This window comes from Xiphophorus maculatus, chromosome 14, assembly GCF_002775205.1.
Source record: "Xiphophorus maculatus strain JP 163 A chromosome 14, X_maculatus-5.0-male, whole genome shotgun sequence".
In the NCBI taxonomy this organism is placed as follows: domain Eukaryota; kingdom Metazoa; phylum Chordata; class Actinopteri; order Cyprinodontiformes; family Poeciliidae; genus Xiphophorus; species Xiphophorus maculatus.
The window spans coordinates 3,933,958-3,959,070 of NC_036456.1; the positions used below are offsets into that span (position 1 = coordinate 3,933,958).

General features: G+C 39.0%; 1 protein-coding gene across 2 annotated transcripts in view; it reads left to right on the forward strand.

Annotated features, from left to right (window-relative positions):
* Nucleotides 1-25,113, forward strand: part of eml3 (echinoderm microtubule associated protein like 3) — a 52,480-nt gene that overhangs the window by 15,035 nt on the left and 12,332 nt on the right. Inside the window, exons 2-12 of one of the 2 annotated variants that reach the window (XM_023346594.1) lie at nt 5,920-6,096; nt 6,248-6,368; nt 7,466-7,942; nt 9,798-9,908; nt 10,101-10,129; nt 18,941-18,976; nt 19,943-20,063; nt 20,384-20,533; nt 22,347-22,416; nt 23,068-23,184; nt 24,468-24,563. In XM_023346594.1, the coding sequence (XP_023202362.1) occupies nt 5,920-6,096; nt 6,248-6,368; nt 7,466-7,942; nt 9,798-9,908; nt 10,101-10,129; nt 18,941-18,976; nt 19,943-20,063; nt 20,384-20,533; nt 22,347-22,416; nt 23,068-23,184; nt 24,468-24,563 (1,505 nt within the window). The remainder of the gene's footprint in view (nt 1-5,919; nt 6,097-6,247; nt 6,369-7,465; nt 7,943-9,797; nt 9,909-10,100; nt 10,130-18,940; nt 18,977-19,942; nt 20,064-20,383; nt 20,534-22,346; nt 22,417-23,067; nt 23,185-24,467; nt 24,564-25,113) is intronic. The other variant, XM_023346595.1, reaches the window with a different exon arrangement.

The following is a 25,113-nucleotide window of genomic DNA, read 5'->3' on the forward strand; positions in this document are numbered from 1 at the left end:
AGATTCTGCTTGTAGCCATTAAGTTTGGAGAAGATGAAGAATGTAAATATTTCTGTTAATCACAGGGTTCCAGTTACTTGACACATACTGTACTGATGTAAAGCATAACCTAGGCTTAATGAAGTGAAGTTATTTGTGGCTTCTTTACGCAGCGAGAGAAACAGTATGATGACACATCCGCTTATGGAGGTGCTCCTTTTTATTTATTTATATTTTTTTGCCTTGATCGTTTTTTTTCAGAGAATGTGCTTTTTTTGTTCTTTTTATGTTTTTCTCACCTTTCTTACTGTGTAGAAACATTTTTGCGGCATGAATATCGGCATGAATAAGTGAAGTTAGCTTGCAGTGTGCATGAAGGGGCCCTGACTGGTAATCAGAAGCAGAAAAAATCTAACTGGTTGTAGCCAAGACCGTAAAGTGAAATGGATCCCAGTCTTTGTTACAGAAATGATTCCTAACCTGCACTTTGTTCATAAAGCTGTCCCAGTTTGGACAGATGCTCCACAGCATCACATTACATGCACACACACCGATACACACTTCCATGACTTTACTCTGCTCAGGCCAAGTTTCCATTCCTGCAGAATTAGGAGACGTAACCAGCTGAAGATGATTAGTTCATATGAACTCTTCTTGTTTGTGTCAATCTGTCGCTGTCTGAGTGTGGAAGCAGAGTTGAGGTTTTGTGAGGAAATGGCGTTTATTTGTAAATGGTAGTGGATCATTAATGCTGCACATTGACATATGTGTGCTCTTCTATTTTTCCTGAAAATAGTGAAGCAGGAGGCCAGAGTGGGGCACAGAGGTCTCATGTGGTTTGCTTTTCTCAAACTTTTCCATCCACATTTCATCATCTGTCTCATAAAGTGAGACTGGAATGTTTTGTTTATCATCCAGGCAGTTTTGTGAGGAGAGTTCAGCCTCACCAATAAAGCTCTGATACATTTTCTGTTTTGCCTATAAAACATATTCACTTTCTTTGGTATTTTCTCCTTTTTATTGCTTGTACAGATGATCAAGAACATTTGACTTTGAAAGGTGATTTCTACAAAATACTGACAAAAAAAATGACATAAAATAGTAATTGCATACTTTTCATGTCAGTATTTAGTAGCTGCTCCGTTGGCTGCCGTCCCAGCACAGAGTCTGTGTGGAACTCTGAGTCAGGCTGACATCTGGACGCTGCCATGCTTCCAGAGTCTGCTGCTGAGAAGCATCCCCACTGCATGATGCTGCCACCGCCATCGTTCCCAGTGGGGATGGTGTGTTTGGTGATACATTCAGGATCTCTCTTGTGGCCCTTGATCTACCTCTGATCAATGCCTTGGCGTCTTGCCTGAAGGACAAAAAGCTCCATTTTGGTCTCATCAGATCAAAGATCTTTGATCTGATGGACTAGTCAGTCTCTGTCTGGACCCTAGTCCAGGCCTGATGGTTTCTGTCCCATAAAGCTTTGACTGGTTAAAAACTGGGCAACAGTTGCTGTCTGCAGAGTTGTCAGCGTTGTCTCACTAGTTTGTGAAGACAGTCTGATCTGGGCAGATTTACAGATGGACCAGATTATTTCCATTTATTGATGATGAATCTAACTGAACTCCAGGGAAAGTTCAGGGCTTTAAAGATTTTTTTGTATCCATCCTCTGACTTATACTTTTCAACAGCTGTTTTTATGACTGCATGATGTGTTCTGTTGTCTTCATGATGTGATAATAGTCAGGAATACTGATGAAGCAGTGGATGCACCTTCCACACAGGTGTCTTTATTCTGCCATCACTTAAGGTGATCTCTATTCCACTTATGGTGAGACTACCTGCACCAAATGACTGAACTTCTGTTGAATTAGGTCATTAGGTAACTCACAAGGCCCTGGAGCATGAAGACTTGCACCTCAGGTTGCTTTGTCATGTTTTTGTATTTTCCACTTCTGACAAATTGCCCACATTTAAATGAGGTAATCTCAATTTATTTAGATGAAAACCAGTCATGAATATTGCCAGTAATGTAAATTACTGTCAGAGCAAAACAGATCCAATTCACAAAAACACAGAGAAAGAAATTATACATATCTACTGTCTTCTGAAAACTCAACAAGGATATTTGAGACTCGATGAAAGAAACTAGAAGAAAGAAGGCAGGATTTTTTTCTTTCACTAAAAACGTGTCGTTGCTGTTAAATCTTCAGACCTAGAGCCACTCTCTTCTTCTCTACAATTCCTTCAGAACTGCTATACCTAACTTTAGCAAAAACTAACAATCAAGATCCACAACCAGGAATTATACGGTGCCAATGACTGCAGTCTGCAGATTCATTTCTGCATTGATTTAGGTTCTTTAAAGCAGTTGCTCTTTCCATATGGTACCTCTGGACCTCTTTGGTCCACAATCACAGGTTCTAAGGAAGTTTTGCCTTTTAACACCAAACCCTTTTTGGTACAATGATAAGGTACAAAGTCTACACCGCTCAGGATTTTCTTTGTTTTATGGCTTTGTAAGCGACTGTGGCTTTTGGTTACACTGTATAAAGGCCATGGATGGAAGAACAGAGAGGGTGTGGTGTGTGAACTCAGCCAGTAGCTTCTGTGTATGAGGTGACTGTGCAGAGGAACTACTGGTTTTCAACACACACGTGTGTATGCAACTGAGCAAAACTAACTTTTCATTTTTAAAGGCTCTACTGTTTAGTAGTGTTGGCTGAAAATATGTTTCATAGTTGCAACTACTTGTACAAGTCGCTACAAGTAGTTAGACTTTGATTATTATTTATAGGTTATAAACGTGATTTATTAGAAATGGTCCAACTTTGGCTGATTGGTTGATGCATGTTTTTATAAACATTTTTAGATTGAGTGTTTCACACGTGTGAAGCCTTTAACAATATATAGGGAAATAACAGTTTTGAAATGAGAAATGTTAATATAAAACATTGTTGTATATGTTTTACTTTCAGTTTAATTTCTGGACAAGTCGAACCAAAACTATAGAACTTTTTTTTCTTCTCCAAAGCAGACTTGGACACACCCATTCATTAAACCTGGCTAAATATAGCAAACGCTCTTGAAGAAAGTTCCCCATTTCCTGTTCTTGTATCTGAGAATAGATTTGATTCCTATTTCAAAGAAATTGAAACCAATTTACCAGGAGGACCTGTGGGATCTTTTGCAGTGATTTACAGATTTCCTTCCTACAAAAATGTTACTTTAGTCATTTTATTGAAATTAGTAAAGTTTATTGTTGACCAGGTTGGAGCAAAAATATGCACTCAAATTCTTTCAAAATTGTGTGAATTTTTTGGGATCCACAAGTACTTTCAATCCAACTATTTTGGTTTTGGTTTTACATGGCAACCGTTTGGTCACCACTAGTTTATGACCTGGTACATCCCCCAAAAAATCCATTTTGATAATTACAGCTTACCAGAACTCACTGTCTCAGAAAATTAGTATCTTACAAGGCATAAAAAAGAATAAAAGACAGAAATTTCAGGTTTCTGTTTATTTCTATACTCTCATTACTTGGTTGGGTTTCCTTTTGCATGAATCACTGCATCAGTGCAGCATGGCATGGAGGAGACCAGCCTGTAGTTCTGCTAAGGTGCAGATTGTATTGACACCATGTTCAAATTTCAGAGACACTGAACTTTGGGTTTTAATTATGTGTAAGCCACAGAATCATCAAAATGACAAGAAATGAAGGCTTGAAATAATTTTATATGATGTGTGCTGAATCTTTATAATACCAGTTTCACTTTCTGAAATGGACAAAAATAAAACAATTTTTAATGACATTGTTTTGGGTGTGTGCTCCTGCAGTACCAATTTACAACAATTGCCATCTAAAAGTGCTGCATGGGAAACAAATATCTAGCTCATATCTAATTATACCGATTTCAGGTTAGCACAAATTAGCTTCAAATCAATTAAGTTCATCCTGGAACACTCCAGCCATAAAGTAAGAATCAGATTGAATTATATGTTCCAATGTGATCCAAATTATAATGCTATGTATCTTAATGATATATGCCAGTTGGTAAATGGACTGAAATTATAAATCCTATTTCTGTTCTTACTGTCAGCTCAGAGCTTTTTACACTGGTGCCACATTCACCCAGTCACACTCATAAACATGCACGCCTTCATACACTGATTATAACTTGCAGTTGAGTGCCTTGCCCGGGGGCACATCAACATGTGACAGGAAGAAGCCACAGGTTCATGGCTATTCCACTGCATCACAATCGCAGCAGAGTTGGGGAGAACATATCTATCTAAGGATCCCAGCCAGTCATTGACTCTGTTGCAATCTTTTATCCTGAAGAAGCATATGGTGACAGTGGAGAGGAACCACTACCTTCAAACTGGAAGAAACCTCCAGCAGAGTTAGGCTCAGTTTAAGAAAATTATCACAGCTTCCTTTGAGTATCTTTAACTCTTGTTCTTAACTTAATTTCTGAAAGATGTACAGAATTTGCTCATTGTGATTCATCTCCATAAAAGCAAACAGGCTGCTGGAATGTTGGATTCTCAGGTTGATAGTTGCCAATAGTTTTCTTGTTGCTGTCAGCTGCTGGCTGTTTGCCCGCGCCATGACATATTATGTTGTCAACTGAGCATAAAAGAGCAGTGAGCAAGTGTTGGCATGTCGTAACTGATTCACTGAGGACATTTTCTGTTCAACTGAAATACTGGAGGTGATTTCATCATCACTTCTCTTACAAAACGCCTCTGGTTCTTCTTTCTTGGAAGTGAAAAGAATATAGCTTCTGCCGTGACGTGTATTTTGAATTCCTCTGAGCTGAGAATATATGTAACTCAAACAGCTGTGATACCAATATCTGATAAAAACTGATAAATAAGATCCACATTTAACAAACAAAGAAATAGGTTCTTGGGTACATAAATAGAAAGATCTGTTAAAGTTTTTCTTCCCCGGTTTGATTCTCAGACTCAAACTCAAACTGCATATCTGCCTTTTTTTCTTAACCAACTGTTGCTGATTTGAGGCCACTAGAGCCACAGAAAGCTTTGGGAGGAAAAACTGATATTCTTTGCAACAGGGCATAATAAAGAAGTCTATATAGTCTTCCCACATCTCAAAAGCTATCTAAACTTGTGTTGCACGAGGACTCCTTTCTCTCTAATTGACTTTATGTCTAGGAACTAGGGATGCACGATTTATCGGCCAGACGATGTATTGGCACCGATTTCCTTAATTTTGATATTAACGTGTAAAGCTGATCTTATTCCCCAATCTTATCTCAGTTAAGATCTAAAAATCAACCATTTTCTCTTCTGCTCTTTTGACTGATAGGCCCCTCCCATCAGGCCATGTCTGCACATTTAACACTTCTGCCAACTCAGTGGCTTTCTTGCCATATTTAGCAATATTTCACACAAAAAAATGGTATCGGCCAAAATCTGAATCAGCAGATCAGGCTTTTTAAAAGATCTGTAATCAGAAAACTGCAATCGGTGCACCCCTACTAGGAACTTGTTTGTTCTTTTATTCCATAAGCTAGTAACGGAATAATTCTATTTTAAAAATCTACATTTTTGGCACTTGTCTTGGTTTAACTTGGCATTTGAAATGCTCTTTATCATGGTGGTAAAAAGCCTTGAAGAGAAAATGTGCATGTACTAGTTTGTTGTTTCAGATTTATCCTACAGTGAAAGTCGCCTCATCTTGGTTCCTGCACAGCTCATCAATCAGTGGATCATGATTTAAAATGTACAAAGGTACTTTCATTCAGTGTAAGCAATACTGTCCATATTAATCAGTTGATGGCAGAAGATTTTATGTATTTTGAAAAAAGAAAATAGAACTATAGTTGAGGCTCGTATTTCCCCAATGAGCGTCTTCAAACATATGTTCTCAGTTGAGGCATTACTTTTCACGTAGAATTTTTTGTGAACTACTTGCAGATGATGTGTCAGCAGACGGCAGCACTGATTTCCCCGACCGCAGTTCCTCCATGGAGGTGCGTCTGCAGGCGCAGGAGGATGAGATCACGCTGCTGAAGTCGTCGCTGGCTGACGCTCTGCGGAGAATCCGGATGCATGATCAGCTGCTCCCATTACTGAAGCAGCAGCTGATTGCAGGTCAGTGTTTGGTCAGGTCAGAAGTTGGATTTGTGTCAAATCCTGACTGTCCTGGCCTACATCAAACATACTGTTCATGTTCTGGTAATTGTGCATGCAGAAACATGTGAATACCCTCACAAATATGGACCTTTCCTTCTGATTCCCCCAGTGAACCCCAGTGCTGCCCGGGTACTGAACCAGGTGTGTTACTCAGACGGTTTCACCAGCGGCAGAAAACTCTCATCAAGTTCAGCCAACGATGGAATTTACCACGCTGCCACGGCCGCCAGGTGATTCCCACTCAGAGCCAGGCTGCGGCTCACAGCCACACCGCTTACCGTAGCATGACTGCTGATCACCTCTCATTTCTGCCAACTACAATTTTAGATGTTAGTAAAAAAGTGACAGTTTAGGTGGTTTATAGTCCTGATGGTAGTGGCAGCATTATCAGAAAACCTTATTGTTATGTATCTACTGTATTTCTATCAAAGCTTTTGTCAGTCAGTTTTGTTGGATTACTGATGTCTCCTTTGTCATTACAAGCTTTTCCTTGCAGGGACACCTTGGACAGTTTGCCACTGTATCAAAGAGCAAACACACACACACATACACATGCACACACTCCTATGGATCTCCACATATTCGGTTGTACCTTAGTCCATGGTGGACCACCATACTTACATTTTGTATGCAGCACCGAGGTGGTAAGGTTGAGAGTCGGAGCAACCATTTGTAAAGACACACAATGCAACTGCTGCTGTCTGTGCAGCACTGACAGGGTGCAGTGGAGGAGAAAAGGGGCTAGGCTCCCCATTAGCTCAACAAAATTGCTAGTATCCTTTTGGATTGTGGGAAATGAAGGAATTTCTCATGAGCAATGTAGGCTATAGGCATGAAATCACAACCGGCAGTGTGCTCAGAGTCTGCATGGATCACAGAATTCACACAGTACGCCTGAGTATGTGGGAGCATTAAGAATGGCTGAGTCAGCATTCCTGAACACAATGCAGCAGAGGATCTGAGCTCACCTGAACAGGCTGTGAACAAGAGATCTAGACTTACCATGTCTAGATGCTGCATGCTGATGGACTCCTACTAAAACAGATGAAATTCTAAAACTTCTTTTAAAAAGTGCTTTAATACAAAGATATAAGGCATTACTTGCTAATTTTGTAGGTTTGCAACAGAAAAGTGACGTACAAGTCCAGGCTGATGGGATTTCCTGAGACATTAACATGAATGGTCATAACAGGAATGTTGTATTGTTTCTAACATGTTACAGGCTTGTTCTAAGTGATGCTTGTCTGTTGAACGTTGGTTGTGTTGATATGTTTGGTCTTACTGTATGACTGGTCTGTGTGGTTCCCAACCTCTGTACCTTCTCCAGTCAACAGTCAGAGAGCATTGTGAGCAATGCTAACGGCCTCATAGGAAGCAGAGTGTCTGCAGAGCAGCAAGGCAGACTGCCGTCATTGGATAAGGCAACTCAGACTGAGCCCACCATGTCCGCACTATCGAGACACACTCAGAGCCTCCATCTTGAAGACGGCCTTCCTCCAACTGAGCTCATGCTCGACGGGACACGAGGCAAACTCCACCGTGTCCCTGGCCTGGAGGACGAGGAAGAGGAGGACCAGGTGGATGAAGAAGTCGGAGGGGACCAAGAAAAAGAAACGAGTTGGGCTTCGTCAGTGGAGGAGCCTATTCAGCCAACAACGGTGAGATCCCTTCAGAGGGAAGAATGCCTGGATAGAAGCTGCTCTCCGGACGAACCGGGTTCTACCCCGGCCTCCCTCGGCTCAGACCAAAACCTCAGCCTGCGATCTGGACCCCTGTCCCCCATCCAGGAAGGAGAAAAGACGCTGTGCGTGAGCCAGCCTCACCGCTGCTTTCTGCATAACCAAGTTAATCCTGCATGGCTTTTTAAGACTCAATCAACTTTAATATTGTCTGAGTTGGATTCTGCAAACCCCAGTTGTGCTGCCACAGGTCAAACCTTTAGCTATCAGAATCAGAAAACACCAAGGGACGGGGGGTGGTGAGGGTCTGTTTTCTAAAATAATCGGAATGGAATTTTCCCATGTATTTGATTAGGTTGTTGGGAAAACATGGAGCTGGAGTGGAGCATTTGATCCAGCTGAGTGACATGTCCATAATTAGTTCAACTACACTGCAGCAAGTGGAAGATGTGATGTGAGGTCAGCATGAAACCACAGAAAGGTGTATGGTGAGGCTAGCAATACACACAGGCTTAGACTGAACAGGTTAGACTGTGTGTAAACCTTAATAGCTGTAACTTTTCAAAGAGCATCTGTCCAGACAGGCAGCACTAAAGGAACAGTTCATGAAAAAACTGCCATATAAAAGATTAGGTAAAGACAATAACAAGGAGCTGCTATTCAACTGGGTTTTGCAGAAGGAATCTAATCACTAAATCACTCACCACTGTCCTCAAATTCTGGGATGAATACTTTGGTTCTTTTCTTCCGACTCTTTTGAACAACTGCCTTTCCAATGGTCTGTAAACAACATAGTGGTGAAGCACAGCTGCTTTTGTTAATTGGGACCAGTTCTTGTGCATGCACGACTTTCCTTTTTGTCCCCCAGGCTTTTTGTGGCTTGGAAGAGGGTTTCTTATGTAATTTGTTTCATACATTCAGGATCTCTCTTGTGGCCCTTGATCTACCGCTGATCAATGCCTTGAATGCCGAGTGGTTTCCAACTTGAACTCAGGCTTTTCATCTTCCCACTAAAATAAGTTCACCATGTTCAGCATTTGATGTTGGCAATGCAACTGTTCCACTGACACAACAAAACCACGCTGAGCTAGATCTGTTCAAGCGTCACCTTTTTGAATTAATGTCACAATCTTTCAGTTAATGGTTAATGGTCTGAATTTATATCACACTTTTCTCATCGTATCGACCACCCAAAGTGCTTTCAAACAGTCACACTCAAGCAATCATACTCCGGTAGGCAGACCTGTAGACCATCTGGGGTCGAGTGCCTTGCTCAGGGGCACTTCAACATGTGACAGGAGGACGTTTAAATTGAATCCACATTTTTAAAGTTAAAACGGACTGAACACATACTCGTAGTTTGAAAGATGTAAAGAACATAGACTTTTTTCGTATTTGCATCCAAATTGCCATGAACACAGTTGGAAAAGGGTTTTCACGAAAGACATCGTGATGTGAATTTTATGCCATCTCTACTGTGCATTCTGCACAGCAAAAATATTCTAGACTCGTGTGTGAGAGACAATCTGCCTTCCAGCTAATGCGCGGACCAAACGGGCCACTGACAGGGCCAAATCATTCCTCATTCTCACCTGAAATCTGAAAATGAAGAGCACAAGGTCCACTCAGTGGGGAAGTTTCTTCAGAAGGACATGACCTGGACTATTGAGGCAGGAGAGTTTCTGATAACTTTTGTCAAACTAAAAGCTGCAAAATTCTTTTCCGTTTTGCTTTAATAAACTTGCCTTGACCTTATGCTGATCAGCTCTGATCAACACGTCTTCTCGCTGACTTTTTGTAACAAGCTCTTATCAAACCAGATTAAATTACATCAAATTACAACAGCTGTTCACGTTTCTGTCTTAGCATGCCTGTAATCCCCTTTCATGCCTCCATTGGGGAAAATTCTAACCCTATTTGTGGAATTACGGTGTAAGCGGTTTCATTTGAAGGCTCATTGTTTGCATTGCGCCGCTGTAGGGTTCGTAGAAACAGCGAGAAGCTGGCGAACCCAGAGAGGCAAAGGAAGCGTCTGGACAAGAAGGCAGCGTCTTCTGCCAACCTGCTGACCCGCTCCCCCAGCCTGGAGAGGTACGCCGCCATTACTTACAGCTGCTACCACATCATCGCTCACATGTCCTCTGCAAAAGGCAGTTGGTTGAGATGCTGATTGTGTAAATTTAACATAAGACTCCCTTTCTATAAGAGGATGCTGACAGATCCACATCGTGTTCTCATGAAGTGGTTTCATGTGTGTCACCTGGGTGTGTTCTCTCTCCACAGCCGGGCAAAGGAGCTGATAGCCAGTGCAGGTAAGCCTGTGAAACGCTTTTGTTGCATGTACCTTTCCAAAGTACACCGTTTCTGTTCATTGGTTTATAGATGACAACACATAAACATGATTAGGTCCTAAATCTAATCTAATCTCATGTGAAAAAGAAAACACAAAATAGAGTCAAAATAGAAACATGTCTAAAAACTAAGTACACCCTTGCTGCTTCAGTAGCAACTTGGTGCTGCTAGTGAATGAATTGATCATCAGCAGGTGGGACCACCTCCATTAAAGCAGTAGTGTTGGCAGTTGGCAGCTGGCACCTGCGGAGCATACAGGTGTGCCTTGTCACAATGCCAAGTAGGGAAGACATCAGCAATGATCTTCGACAAGCAGCTTTGTTACATATTAATCTGTGAGTGGTCATAAAGTCCTTATCCAATCATTTAAAGTCCATCATTCCACAATGAAATTGTGAAATATTACTGACAAAATGATAAGCATTTATTATCTTAGTAAATTAAAGCCACGTTCAGATTGTTGAATGATTGGAAAACAACCTCTAGAGACAGGTTTGCTCTATATTTCTGCTCTGAATTATTTTCCTTCATAATATATTTTTTGTTTTTCTACTACTTAGTTGTAGAAAGTTGTAGATTGTGTACATTGATCTGTTCACATATTTACATACAGTATCTATATATTATATCTCAACTTAATTCTACCTGAGACACTAATAATGAGACTTTGTAGTTAAGGTATTTATTTAACAAACTTCAAAATCAAATCTCACATACACATTTTGTAGGATATACATAGGATGAAATAAAACTAACAATAATCACCAGAGATTATGAATTTGGCTGGAAAGCTAGAAATAAGAGAGGTTATTACCCTAAAATAGAATATTTTCTGATGAACAAATTTAGGCACCAGAAACAGACTTTCAATTTCTTTTTTTTCTTTTTTTTAAAGCTCAGTTAAATTTAAACCAAAATATATTAAGATAAGATAAGATAAGATTTATTTGTCATTGTCATCAACAGATTACAACGAGACTGAGATTTGCTCGACTCGAGTCAAGATGCAGGTTATGTGTATATACGTAATATACCAAGATAAAGAAATGAATAGTACAAAATGAGAAATAAACTTAGACATCAGAAGATGGTTGCAGTGCCTGGAGGTGTCGCAACAGAATTTACATTTATAACAAAGTGGTGTCAAGAGCAGAAGTTCTCATGCCTTTGAATTTAGTGCCATGATTGCCATCGGGTAAAAACTGTTTTTTAGGCGATTTGTCCTGGTTTTTATTGCTCTGTATCTCTTGCCTGATGGCAGCAGCTGGAAGAGACCATGGCCACGGTGTGAAGAGTCATTTAAAATGTCCAAAACTTTCTTGTGGAGCCTGGAAGTGTAGCCTGGAGCCTGAGGAGTTCCAAACACAAATAAAAATTCTTAGGTGTAAGTTAAAGTAAATAGCTGTACATCACTCATTCTGATTGGTGGGCCCACCGAAAACTAAAAAGTCAGTAATATTTTAAATCAGGCACCTTGCTGCCAGCCGTATCCTGTCACGACTCGCCACAGTTCGGTCCAGATCCTGCTGTCTCTCAGAAGATCCATGAGAAAATCCACATCTCTCTCAGTACAGACTGTCGAATGCAGAGAGATCCCCCTCTGAACAGCCTCCAACATCACAGCTCAGTTCTCCACCTCGTCTGTCTGTCAGCCGTCTCTGGGTGACGGCGCACAGAGAAGTTGTTGCATTTATCAAGCAGAATTACAGCAAAAACTCCTTTGAAAGTAACACTGAGTTTCACTCTGAAAACACCAGGCCTAGAGTTAAATATGATAGTGGCAGCATCATGCTGTGTTGATGCGTTTGTGCAGTAAAGACAGGGAAGCTTCATCCTATCTGTACTGTTTTGCCAGGGAGAAATTTTAAGGCAAAATGAATAGAGACAAAAGACTCAAAGCTGTGAAGACGACTGGATTTAATATCCCTCTATAATTAGTAAAGTATTTTTGAATTTGATGAATTGATGTGGAGTGAAAGTTGTTTTTACAAAGGTTTAACTCATTGGGATTTTATTAAAATACACAAAAGACTTATATTATTTGTAAAGAAAAAAATTGTTCCCTTTCTTTTTCTTGAGGATTGAATGTTTTATTTTTTTTTTGTATTTATTTTTGTTTGTTACTCTTAGTTAATTTACCAGTGACTTACAATGATGTTATTGTTGGTAATGTAAAAATGCTGAAGTGGTATGGATAGTATGTTGACCTGGGCCTAATTCCATCTTCTCAGCTTTTTGTTGATGCGATTCATAAACTGGAACTCTAGTGGATCAGAACCATATTTATTCATTATTGTACTAGTAGTGTATTAGTGAGCCTGGAGTTGAACTATACTTCTGAACTTGCATTCAGATAGCTTGTCACTCAACTAAGCACATAGTCATTTGTTTAAGAAAAAAAAAAGAGTTTCCCTCCCAACCATACTTGTGGTTAACGCAGTTTCTTTGACTATGGTTAGAATCTGCCCTTTTTAAGCAGCAGTCTGTCAGACTCTTAAGAAACAAAAAACAATAAAACATTTGTAATATTCATATTACAAATGTGGGATCTATAAACCATCAAGCTGTTTGAAAGAAAATATGTATATTGTTTTAATTTAGCCCCTCATAAATACATTTTATTACCATAACTAAGGCGTAAGCGAAGGTTGTGCATCTTTGGTTGTGACAAAGAAGTCACTTCTGTCTGTCTGGAAAGACATGAACAAACAGCTTCTAGAAAGAAAATTGATGAAGAAGATTAGGAACAAATGCTTCGAGGCATACATCAGGATAATCTTTATTTGCTTCAAACTAATACTCTACCAAAGAGAGTGTTGAACTTGTACAAAGTTTATACAAATCATTTTGTACAGTGTTGCTAGTGTTGCTACCTGGGTTTGAATACAATTGTCATGCTGTTTTTTTCTTTTTTTGCAAAATTGAGGAATTTATTTCAGATGTTGCTGTTTCATCAACTTTTCCTAATATGATACTTCAAAATGCACATAAAAAATTGTTGATGGGAACATCGTTAGTGTCAGCTTGAAGACCAGTTGAGGATTTTCAGAACACAAAAGCACAAAAGCTAGAATATTTTTGTAAGTTTTGCACATGAGCTGAAGAAACTGATACACACTGTCCAATAACAGACCAGCCACTCTCCATTTAGTAATAAGTATGGTCAGTGCTTTATCTCTATACTTTGTTTGCTTTTTTGTTTTTTTAATCTTGAGTTCTTTATTTTTAGAGGTTGGATATTGCCTACCTTCTGCCTGTTTTTGGACATTTTACAACCACTAATAGAGAGCGAAAATGCACACAAACCTTTTGCCTAAAGAATCCCGACCTAAAACCTTCCCCACATACAAACGTCCTAATTCATGACGGGTAATTTAGACAAAGATTTTAGTTAGGATTTTAAACAATTATTCAGCAATGTATGTCTTCACAGGCTGATGCAGTATAAACACATATATTTTTTAAGATTTTCTAATTCAAGGATCTTGCTACTGTTGGTTAAGATATTAATAGAATTTCTTTTGTTGATTGTAGTTTGAGAGTGAAGTGACTCTCTTAATTCAGCAGCCAGTAAGTTAGCATCTGTACCAAAATAACTGAGTGAAGAGTTGTAATCTGTTCCAAATCCAGAGAAATGTCTCAGTTATGTCACTTACTGAGAATTTCAACCACCCCAACTTGCTAACTTGCTCCTTTCCATACGAGATGCTGGGAATGGAGACAGGCTGTGGGTGCAGCACTGGAATCATATCCACTGTGGTTAGCCGAGTGCCACTCCTGCTCCAACTTACATGGCAGGTTGACGGATGGTTAGCGCTGCAGTGTAGGTTGCGTTTTTATGTTCTCACTATGACCTCGTCTTGAGCTCCTCGTACCCATCTTTCAGTGGAAAGATGGGTATGAAAAGCAAGTTTTGGTTTTGATCACAATAGAGCAAAGAAAGTATTTCTTTTTAAAGGTCTCTTCTGTTGACACTGGCAGCAGTAAACAGTGAGGGCCCATTTCTCTTCCAGAGGAAGTCGGTGAATTGTGGGAAATTAAGGTTTCAGGTTCTCACTATGAGGCAGATCATCACTTGGTGAATTGGAGGTCATACTGAACCTTTGACTTTCCGTCTGGAATGTAACTCATGCGTCATCTGAACAATGCCCTTGATGTTCTAAGGATAATTCATAGTGAAGCATACTAACTTCACTATGTATGCAGATGACTTGAAGGAACTTGAGACTGAGATTTGCTCGACTCGAGTCAAGATGCAGGTTATGTGTATATACGTAATATACCAAGATAAAGAAATGAATAGTACAAAATGAGAAATAAACTTAGACATCAGAAGATGGTTGCAGTGCCTGGAGGTGTCGCAACAGAATTTACATTTATAACAAAGTGGTGTCAAGAGCAGAAGTTCTCATGCCTTTGAATTTAGTGCCATGATTGCCATCGGGTAAAAACTGTTTTTTAGGCGATTTGTCCTGGTTTTTATTGCTCTGTATCTCTTGCCTGATGGCAGCAGCTGGAAGAGACCATGGCCACGGTGTGAAGAGTCATTTAAAATGTCCAAAACTTTCTTGTGGAGCCTGGAAGTGTAGCCTGGAGCCTGAGGAGTTCCAAACACAAATAAAAATTCTTAGGTGTAAGTTAAAGTAAATAGCTGTACATCACTCATTCTGATTGGTGGGCCCACCGAAAACTAAAAAGTCAGTAATATTTTAAATCAGGCACCTTGCTGCCAGCCGTATCCTGTCACGACTCGCCACAGTTCGGTCCAGATCCTGCTGTCTCTCAGAAGATCCATGAGAAAATCCACATCTCTCTCAGTACAGACTGTCGAATGCAGAGAGATCCCCCTCTGAACAGCCTCCAACATCACAGCTCAGTTCTCCACCTCGTCTGTCTGTCAGCCGTCTCTGGGTGACGGCGCACAGAGAAGTTGTTGCATTTATCAAGCAGAATTACAGCAAAAACTCCTTTGAAAGTAACACTGAGTTTCACTCTGAAAACACCAGGCCTAGAGTTAAATATGATAGTGGCAGCATCATGCTGTGTTGATGCGTTTGTGCAGTAAAGACAGGGAAGCTTCATCCTATCTGTACTGTTTTGCCAGGGAGAAATTTTAAGGCAAAATGAATAGAGACAAAAGACTCAAAGCTGTGAAGACGACTGGATTTAATATCCCTCTATAATTAGTAAAGTATTTTTGAATTTGATGAATTGATGTGGAGTGAAAGTTGTTTTTACAAAGGTTTAACTCATTGGGATTTTATTAAAATACACAAAAGACTTATATTATTTGTAAAGAAAAAAATTGTTCCCTTTCTTTTTCTTGAGGATTGAATGTTTTATTTTTTTTTTGTATTTATTTTTGTTTGTTACTCTTAGTTAATTTACCAGTGACTTACAATGATGTTATTGTTGGTAATGTAAAAATGCTGAAGTGGTATGGATAGTATGTTGACCTGGGCCTAATTCCATCTTCTCAGCTTTTTGTTGATGCGATTCATAAACTGGAACTCTAGTGGATCAGAACCATATTTATTCATTATTGTACTAGTAGTGTATTAGTGAGCCTGGAGTTGAACTATACTTCTGAACTTGCATTCAGATAGCTTGTCACTCAACTAAGCACATAGTCATTTGTTTAAGAAAAAAAAAAGAGTTTCCCTCCCAACCATACTTGTGGTTAACGCAGTTTCTTTGACTATGGTTAGAATCTGCCCTTTTTAAGCAGCAGTCTGTCAGACTCTTAAGAAACAAAAAACAATAAAACATTTGTAATATTCATATTACAAATGTGGGATCTATAAACCATCAAGCTGTTTGAAAGAAAATATGTATATTGTTTTAATTTAGCCCCTCATAAATACATTTTATTACCATAACTAAGGCGTAAGCGAAGGTTGTGCATCTTTGGTTGTGACAAAGAAGTCACTTCTGTCTGTCTGGAAAGACATGAACAAACAGCTTCTAGAAAGAAAATTGATGAAGAAGATTAGGAACAAATGCTTCGAGGCATACATCAGGATAATCTTTATTTGCTTCAAACTAATACTCTACCAAAGAGAGTGTTGAACTTGTACAAAGTTTATACAAATCATTTTGTACAGTGTTGCTAGTGTTGCTACCTGGGTTTGAATACAATTGTCATGCTGTTTTTTTCTTTTTTTGCAAAATTGAGGAATTTATTTCAGATGTTGCTGTTTCATCAACTTTTCCTAATATGATACTTCAAAATGCACATAAAAAATTGTTGATGGGAACATCGTTAGTGTCAGCTTGAAGACCAGTTGAGGATTTTCAGAACACAAAAGCACAAAAGCTAGAATATTTTTGTAAGTTTTGCACATGAGCTGAAGAAACTGATACACACTGTCCAATAACAGACCAGCCACTCTCCATTTAGTAATAAGTATGGTCAGTGCTTTATCTCTATACTTTGTTTGCTTTTTTGTTTTTTTAATCTTGAGTTCTTTATTTTTAGAGGTTGGATATTGCCTACCTTCTGCCTGTTTTTGGACATTTTACAACCACTAATAGAGAGCGAAAATGCACACAAACCTTTTGCCTAAAGAATCCCGACCTAAAACCTTCCCCACATACAAACGTCCTAATTCATGACGGGTAATTTAGACAAAGATTTTAGTTAGGATTTTAAACAATTATTCAGCAATGTATGTCTTCACAGGCTGATGCAGTATAAACACATATATTTTTTAAGATTTTCTAATTCAAGGATCTTGCTACTGTTGGTTAAGATATTAATAGAATTTCTTTTGTTGATTGTAGTTTGAGAGTGAAGTGACTCTCTTAATTCAGCAGCCAGTAAGTTAGCATCTGTACCAAAATAACTGAGTGAAGAGTTGTAATCTGTTCCAAATCCAGAGAAATGTCTCAGTTATGTCACTTACTGAGAATTTCAACCACCCCAACTTGCTAACTTGCTCCTTTCCATACGAGATGCTGGGAATGGAGACAGGCTGTGGGTGCAGCACTGGAATCATATCCACTGTGGTTAGCCGAGTGCCACTCCTGCTCCAACTTACATGGCAGGTTGATGGATGGTTAGCGCTGCAGTGTAGGTTGCGTTTTTATGTTCTCACTATGACCTCGTCTTGAGCTCCTCGTACCCATCTTTCAGTGGAAAGATGGGTATGAAAAGCAAGTTTTGGTTTTGATCACAATAGAGCAAAGAAAGTATTTCTTTTTAAAGGTCTCTTCTGTTGACACTGGCAGCAGTAAACAGTGAGGGCCCATTTCTCTTCCAGAGGAAGTCGGTGAATTGTGGGAAATTAAGGTTTCAGGTTCTCACTATGAGGCAGATCATCACTTGGTGAATTGGAGGTCATACTGAACCTTTGACTTTCCGTCTGGAATGTAACTCATGCGTCATCTGAACAATGCCCTTGATGTTCTAAGGATAATTCATAGTGAAGCATACTAACTTCACTATGTATGCAGATGACTTGAAGGAAGTTGTTCTAACGCTGTGTGTTCCATTCGGCTCTCTGAGTAACAGGCACCAGAACTGCCTGAAGTTATTTTGGGGTGTATCTCCTTTATCCAGAAAGTTTCCCCTTTTACTTGCAATTCCCACAAACTCTCACCTACTAAATTTAGGTCTAGACTTTGACTGGGACTTTCCAAAACATGAATATGCTTTGATCTAAACCAACTCCTCCAGAGTTACCGTCAGTCTCTTAGCTGCTTCTGATGACCATGTCTTGTAACATTTGCAGTCCTCTCTTACTGTTGTGTTCTTTGGCCTTAGTCTTTGTCTTTGGTCTTTTCTTCATTAATGATGGAAAACTGGCTCCACAAAAATGAAGTCCTCCAGATCACTACCGGGAGTCTAGAGTAGCTATCATTTCTTACATATTCCTCCTTCTTTCTTCTGGACATCCTGTCTTTGAAGGTCTGGTCCCATATGATTTGGTGGTCGACTCCCCCTAGAGGTCTGGAGCATTTCTGTGTTGTGGAGCGAGTTTATGGCTTTGCTATTTGCGGGATTTTCCCCTTCCTCCGGCATTTTGTATTTTCAGTGTTTTCTGTTGTATTTGTTCTGTTGTGCTTGTATGCTTTAGAGTTTGCATCAGTCACGTGTCTGCAACACATTTCACCATTCTAATGTTTTCTGTCAAACTTCTGTGGCCTTCACAGAAACAGAATGGCTAGATTTACACTTTATATTCACAGGTGGCAGCACATTGCACTGTATTGGAGTGGAAGGTTTTCCTACTCATGTTTGAAAAAGTACATTTTCCATCCACTTCATAATCATGCACCACTTTGTATTGGTCTATTTCCTAAGAAACAGTATTTTACAAAAATAAATTACTAGTCAGTTGGCCTGCTTGCACATCAATGTTTTTGTGTAAATTTGTTAGTGGGCTGTCTTAAATCAGCCATCGTTAATTAATTGGGAAGTGAAGAACTGCTTTAAAGACCTCAGCTCAGATAAAAAGTAACCATATTTGACCATATTTGTCTGCTAATAACTGGCTGCCATATAAAATGGACTCAATTCTCAAGAATTTCATAGCAGATGAATTATAAGCGCAACACGCTTAGTAAATCTGGTCTTGGCACCAGCAGTTTCTCTGCTTAGTCACATTTAAGATGTTCTGTTTAGCAGGAAGTTACTGCTAATACATGAGAGTGTGTTACAGATATTTCCATGTTAGGTCAGCTAAGATTTACAATCAACTGATGTTTAAAGCTTATTTATGTAAACTAAATTTTTTTGATGCTAAGTTTTTGCATTCTTGTGCACATAGGTTCACCCGGCTCAAGAAGAGGAACTTACAGCCAAGGTACACCAGAAATGACATAATACAGCTCTCTTTCTGCACAGAGGGTAGCAAACAAAGCCTTTTAAAAATATTCACTCCTTTATGGTATTCTACTGTCCACATTGAGTTCAAATCCCTTTTTAGCCTCCTTTTTTTAAACTACACCCCACAACTCTACAATGGATAGAAACGTTTAATAATTTTTCTAAAAAAAAATAGAATAGATGAGGCTAGAACATCTTTGTACTGTGATCATGCAGTCAAAGTGATGCAAAATGTAGTTTCTGCAAAGCATTTCTACCCTTTAGATATGTTGTTAATTTGAACTAAACAGAAGAGCTGCCTATGGAGAAATGAATCTGAATTGTGAAGATGACATTGCTGAATTTATGTAAATCCTTTTTTTTTTTTTTTTTACCCCTCCAGGGGGTCTTTTGTGGGCTCTAGTGTCCCTTATATGATAGTAGGCTGACAGGAAAGGGGAAAGTAGAGGGGGGAAGACATGTGGCAAATATCGTCGGGTCCGGGAGTCGAACCTGCAACGGCCGCGTCAAGGACTCAAGGCCTCCAAACATGGGTCGCGCTAACCACTACGCCACCATGGCACGCCTGTAAATTCTTTTTCATGGGGATTGAAATATTTGAGAAACAGTTTCAATACCTAATTCTGTTAATGTTAGAAAACATTACTAGATGCCTGAGTACATTAATGTCTTTAATTAATGTCATCAGACAATAGCATCCAGATAAGAGCAAAGCCACAAGAGGTTTTATAGTGTGATTTGTTTTTTTTTTCTTGTGTTCTTGAGTCGTTCTTCTTTTACGTAGTTATTTCTCTTGAAATAGATTCATTATGAAAGTGGGTTTTATGTGTGGCTGTAATACGATGGTCATGGTTTTGGGTTATGCAGCATCCAGAGTGTGTAAACGAGACAAATTTCCATCGGTACAATAAAGTTAATCTTATCTCTCTATTATCTTATCCAGAACAGTCAATTAAAATGTTCATCCGAGGCCGACCCATCACCATGTACGTCCCATCCAACATCCAGAACTATGACAACCTGAAGATGGAGCTGCCTTCAGAGAGACTGGAGCTGGACTGGGTGTATCCTTCCACAGGAGGGCCACATGGTGCTCAGCTGTGTGTTTATGTTATTGGGCTTGTGTTACATTCACACCTGGTTTCTTTCACTCCGTTGATGGATGAAAGATATGATGCTGTGGAAAGAACTTCCTATAGTTGATGTGTAAAAAGTCTAGATTTTATTAAGCAGAAGAGTCTGTGTCATTAATTAACTTAGAGTAGTTTTTATTTATCTAAAGTACAGCTCCCAATTTAAACATTGTGATAAATATGTGAATGGTTTTTCATATGTATTGTTGCATTGCAAAATGTAAGTGTTCCCACCTTAACCCTGTCCGTAGCTACGGTTACCGGGGACGGGACTGCCGTGCTAACTTATTCTTCCTTCCATCTGGTGAAGCGGTTTACTTCATTGCTTGTGTCATTGTGCTCTATCACATCAAGAACCGCATGCAGCGCCACTACCGCAAACACACCGACTCTGTCCGATGGTCAGTAAAACTAAACAATCCTCTGCGTATGATCAAGAAAAACTTTGTTCTCTTCATTTGACTTGACACGGAGTGATATTCTGTGTTCTTCCATGTTGACAGCATGTATTTCTCACAAGAAGCAAAGAATGCTTGGCTTGATTTAGGCGAAGTTTCAGGATGAACCTTAATTGCACTATAACCTTTACAGGTGAACATTCTCAGATTGCTGAGCTTAGAGTTTCAGTTTCAACAGCTAGTTTCAACAGAGATACAGAGAGACTGGCAGAGTCACAGAAAGGCAGAGAAGTGGATGACCTTTAGCCACATCCCACACTGATAACCACTTCACTGTGATCAGTTCCCGGTGGAACTGCATGATGGATGCCTCTGAACTCCTGGCACCCGAGTGTCATGTCAGACCATTGGAAACCATTTCCAACAGCATGGTCTGCATGCTAGATGACCTGCGACGGCAGCTGACCGGTAGCGTCATTGTCTTGCTTAGCCAGGCAGCATTTACCCTGGACAAGGAGTCAGTCCTGTTCTCTGAAGAAAGACTGAAATGCTGAAAATATAGATTGCTTCTAAATGTGTTATCACACTGGTTATTCTCTTTATGACCTTATTGAAGTACTAACAGAGTGCCAGGGGATGACATAAAAATAGGCTGTAAAAAATGTTTCTTCCAGATCTGAAACTATTTGTACAGATTTGTGATCTAATCTATTTGTTTGAGAACAAGCAGCAGATTATTATTTGGTTTTAGTGAAGTTGGAGGGAAAAAAATCTAAACAAGCTGTTAAATCACTTTACTAAGATAATCTCCCTATAATAATAATAAGTGGATGTGCAGACAAGCATTGCTGTCATCATGAGAAAGGGAAGTTCGTCCTCTTTCAGTCCTAGTTTTTCATATTTCAAGGAATGATAGAGATAATCTGATCTTTGTCAGGCTCTAAAATGATTTAGAATTTTTGCGATCATTGGCTTCATGATCTTCAGATAGCCTCACAACAGCAGAATGATTGTTAACTCATATGACCTTCAGCTTATGAACTGCATTCTATTTCTTTATTTAGATGAGGTTTCCTGTAAGCCTGTTTGGGCTTGGCGTGTTATGATTGTGTGATGTAATAATAAAACTAATATATGAGAGTGTTTGCTCTCAGCTGTAAAATAGCTCTTGGATGATGCATCTCTTATTGTCTTTCAATTCAAATTTGGTCACAAGACATGCGCTGTGGAGAGCAGCATGTTGAAGGTTAAGGAGTTTTTCTGTAAAGCAGAAACTTTCTGCAGCCTGAACAGCTTGAGAATTCATTCTGACATTAAAAACTGATGTGGATTATGATGAACAACCACATCAGTGATCTGGTTGGATATCAGAGCTTCTGACTGAGGATTGTCCTCATCAAGTTTTAATTTATCCCTGTTGGCGGTGCAATTAATTTAAGAATATAAACTGTCCAATACTTCATCAGAATCAACTGTGCAATAATATGGCACACTACGTCCTATTATTGCTTTCACTGATGCGTTCTTGATGCTAAAGTTTCCAATCCATTTGTAATGATGGTGACAGGTGCTTTGTCCCATCTAGAGCCCCATAGAGCAGAGCCACCAATTATCAGCAGTGTGTGAGATCCGCTCTATGACGAACATTCTCAAATACGTGACACAAACTATACAATTTATCTGTATAATAACATGTTTTCATTGTGGTGAAAACATGTTATTATACAGACACGAGTCACTACATGCAATTACTTTTGTTCTCTCTTCTCCTCTGGATTCTTTTCTAAAAGTTTTGAAATAAACTGCTTTTCTGCAGTCTTGCTGTTCATCCTGACAATGTTCGAGTGGCATCTGGACAGACAGCCGGCGTGGATAAAGATGGAAAGGTAACGACTGCTGTTGCAGTAAGATTGGATGATGCTGAAAACAACACATGAATGAAAACAATACATTTAATTAATTGGTACATTTCAAAATTGTGAAATCCAGCAGGTGCAGACTTTATAATGACTCCTAAAAATTTATCTGGAATAACAGAAATATATCATGAGGCTTAGTTACTGTATGCACCGGAGTGGACATCAGATACGTTCTGCATGTTTGTTGAACAGATGAGGTCTTTGTATGTCTGCCGAAATCATCACTGACCAATAGCAACCCTGTCATGGCTGATGTTGCATTGTCCTGTGTCAGTGCTGTGATCTGCTTCAAACACTTCCTTCCTATGCAAGGAAGAAACATGCTGCCCTTCTACTCGCCTTTCCTCTCTGTGCTCTTGAGCCTGTGTCTAGCAATCAGGAACATTTAGTAATATATCATACATGGGAATTTGAATAAATTTTTGCCTTAAATAAAATAAATATAATTGTTCTTTATGCTATATGGATGCTGCGTGGTGTATATTTTTTTCCCTTATGTTATGTATTTATCTGTGATTGTCCTTGCTGTCTGAAAAGCAAATTGCTCCTTAGGGGACAATAAAGTTTGATCTGATCTGTTCTGCTCTGTAGATGATATGTTTTTATGTTTTATTTTAGCCAATGCAGGCATGTGTTCATATATGGGACTCTACTACCCTAGTCACTCTGCAGCAAATAGGGCTTGGAACCTTCCAGAGGGGAGTGGGAATGGGATCGTTGGCATTCTCCATTGCTGTAAGTTGTTTTAGTTTACATTGTAACTGTAAACTGCTCTTTACTTTGAATTTGCTCAGACTAATGTCTTGATGTTGTCATGTTGATCAGGATTGCATGATATACTGTATATGAGTAAAAGAAATGTCCTTTAACTGGTGAAATGTTCTGTGTCAAATTACTTTGGAGTTGAACATGAGCAAGCGTGTAGACGTCTTCATTAATCCATAATTCGCCATGGCAATGGGAGGAAAATAGGAAGCCTGAAAGTTTGCACTTCTTGCCAATGGAATTAGACATTTTAATTATGGCATAAGGTGAATATCAAAACATATTTAACAAAAAATACAAAGAAAAACAAACAACAACACTATTGCTGCTGCAAAATAGTTTGAGTTAGTGTGGCAGAGACCAAGTCAATGTGTGAGTGTGAGTTAGCAGAGGATTAGTTGTATAAAAACGAGGATCATTTTATTTGTTTGAACAAAATATCAATATCTACTGTACTTTTAACATCCAAAGATATATGAAAAGATCATGCTTTGAGTGTCAGAATTTGATACAGTCTAGTAAAAATGCATCAGTGAAGCATTTTTGCTACACTGATGCAATTCTGTCGAGTTCTTCTTGTACTAGTCTTGAGTCTGACTGTAGAGAACCTAGTCTGCCCACACTTTTCAGACAGTGAGCTACTTAGAAATGTTCAAGTCACAATGATCTCCACTCCAACAGTGGGAAGGCTCTAAAAAGCTGCATTATAAAATAAAATTTGTGTAAAACTAAGCTATGTGTGTAAAATAAAAAAGAACATCTTTGATCAACCAGACCTGATGGGATTGAACCCCAATTCTGCATGGTGACAGTTTTCATCCTATTGGAATGAAAACTAAGCATAGCACAAAGAATGTCCTCGTTGTCATATGAGTGATGTGTGGGGTGAAATTAATCAAAGATAAATTGACTGTGGCAAAAAACAGCAATAGTAAAAAATATATTAATATATTATGTGACAGAGATTTCTGCAGAGTATTTGCTCTCCAACATCTACATGTTCCCCCAGAAAAGGACAGGATATTTCTGAATCTTTGCTTGTGCCAGATCTCAGCTAAAAAGTTGGACAAACTCAGGATTTGTTCAAACAGATGAATACACATATACAAACACAACTTTTGAAAAACACACAAACCAATATTTACAAAAGTCAAAAGAGGAATAAATTCAAATCTGAGTTTTCAGGCATGTTTGTGATCTTGAAACCGTTTCATACTTATGATGTATTTTCTTGTTTTGAATCAACAATTTAGGACTCTGGAACTTTCCTTTGTGTGATTGATGACTCTAATGAACACATACTGTCTGTGTGGGATTGCACCAAGGGGACCAAGCACGCAGAGATTAAGGTAAGCAAAGAACACGGTGAAGTTAAGTTTCATTTTCCACCAGTCCAGGCTTTGATATCTCAGAGTCACTGCAGCAACTCATCCAAACATGTCCACTCTTTCTTAAGGGCGAGTAAGTTAGAGAATCATCTGCCAAAAATTGGATAACCACTTTTAGATCTCGCTCTCTAACCCCTGAGAATATCTTTCTAACTCTAGGAGCTTGTTTTGGAAGGATCACACTAAACACAATGTTTAGTTGTTACTTTTTATTCTAGGTTTCCATATTTCCTTACGATCTTTTTTTTTCTTGTTACTTACCAAGTTTGGTTGTTTTTCAGGTCCTAAATTACATATACCTTTACTTGCTGAAGATAAAATAGCAGTTGATAAGCATGGGCCAAGCATGAAGCGATAATACTAAATACATGCCATATGATGAAATGCACTGGTACAGAAACCATAACTAATTCATCCTTTACATTTTACAATAATTTGTGTATTAATAATGAACATTAAGGTGTTGCAGTTTTAGCTTGAGCCGTACCAAGATAAGATCACAATTTTCATC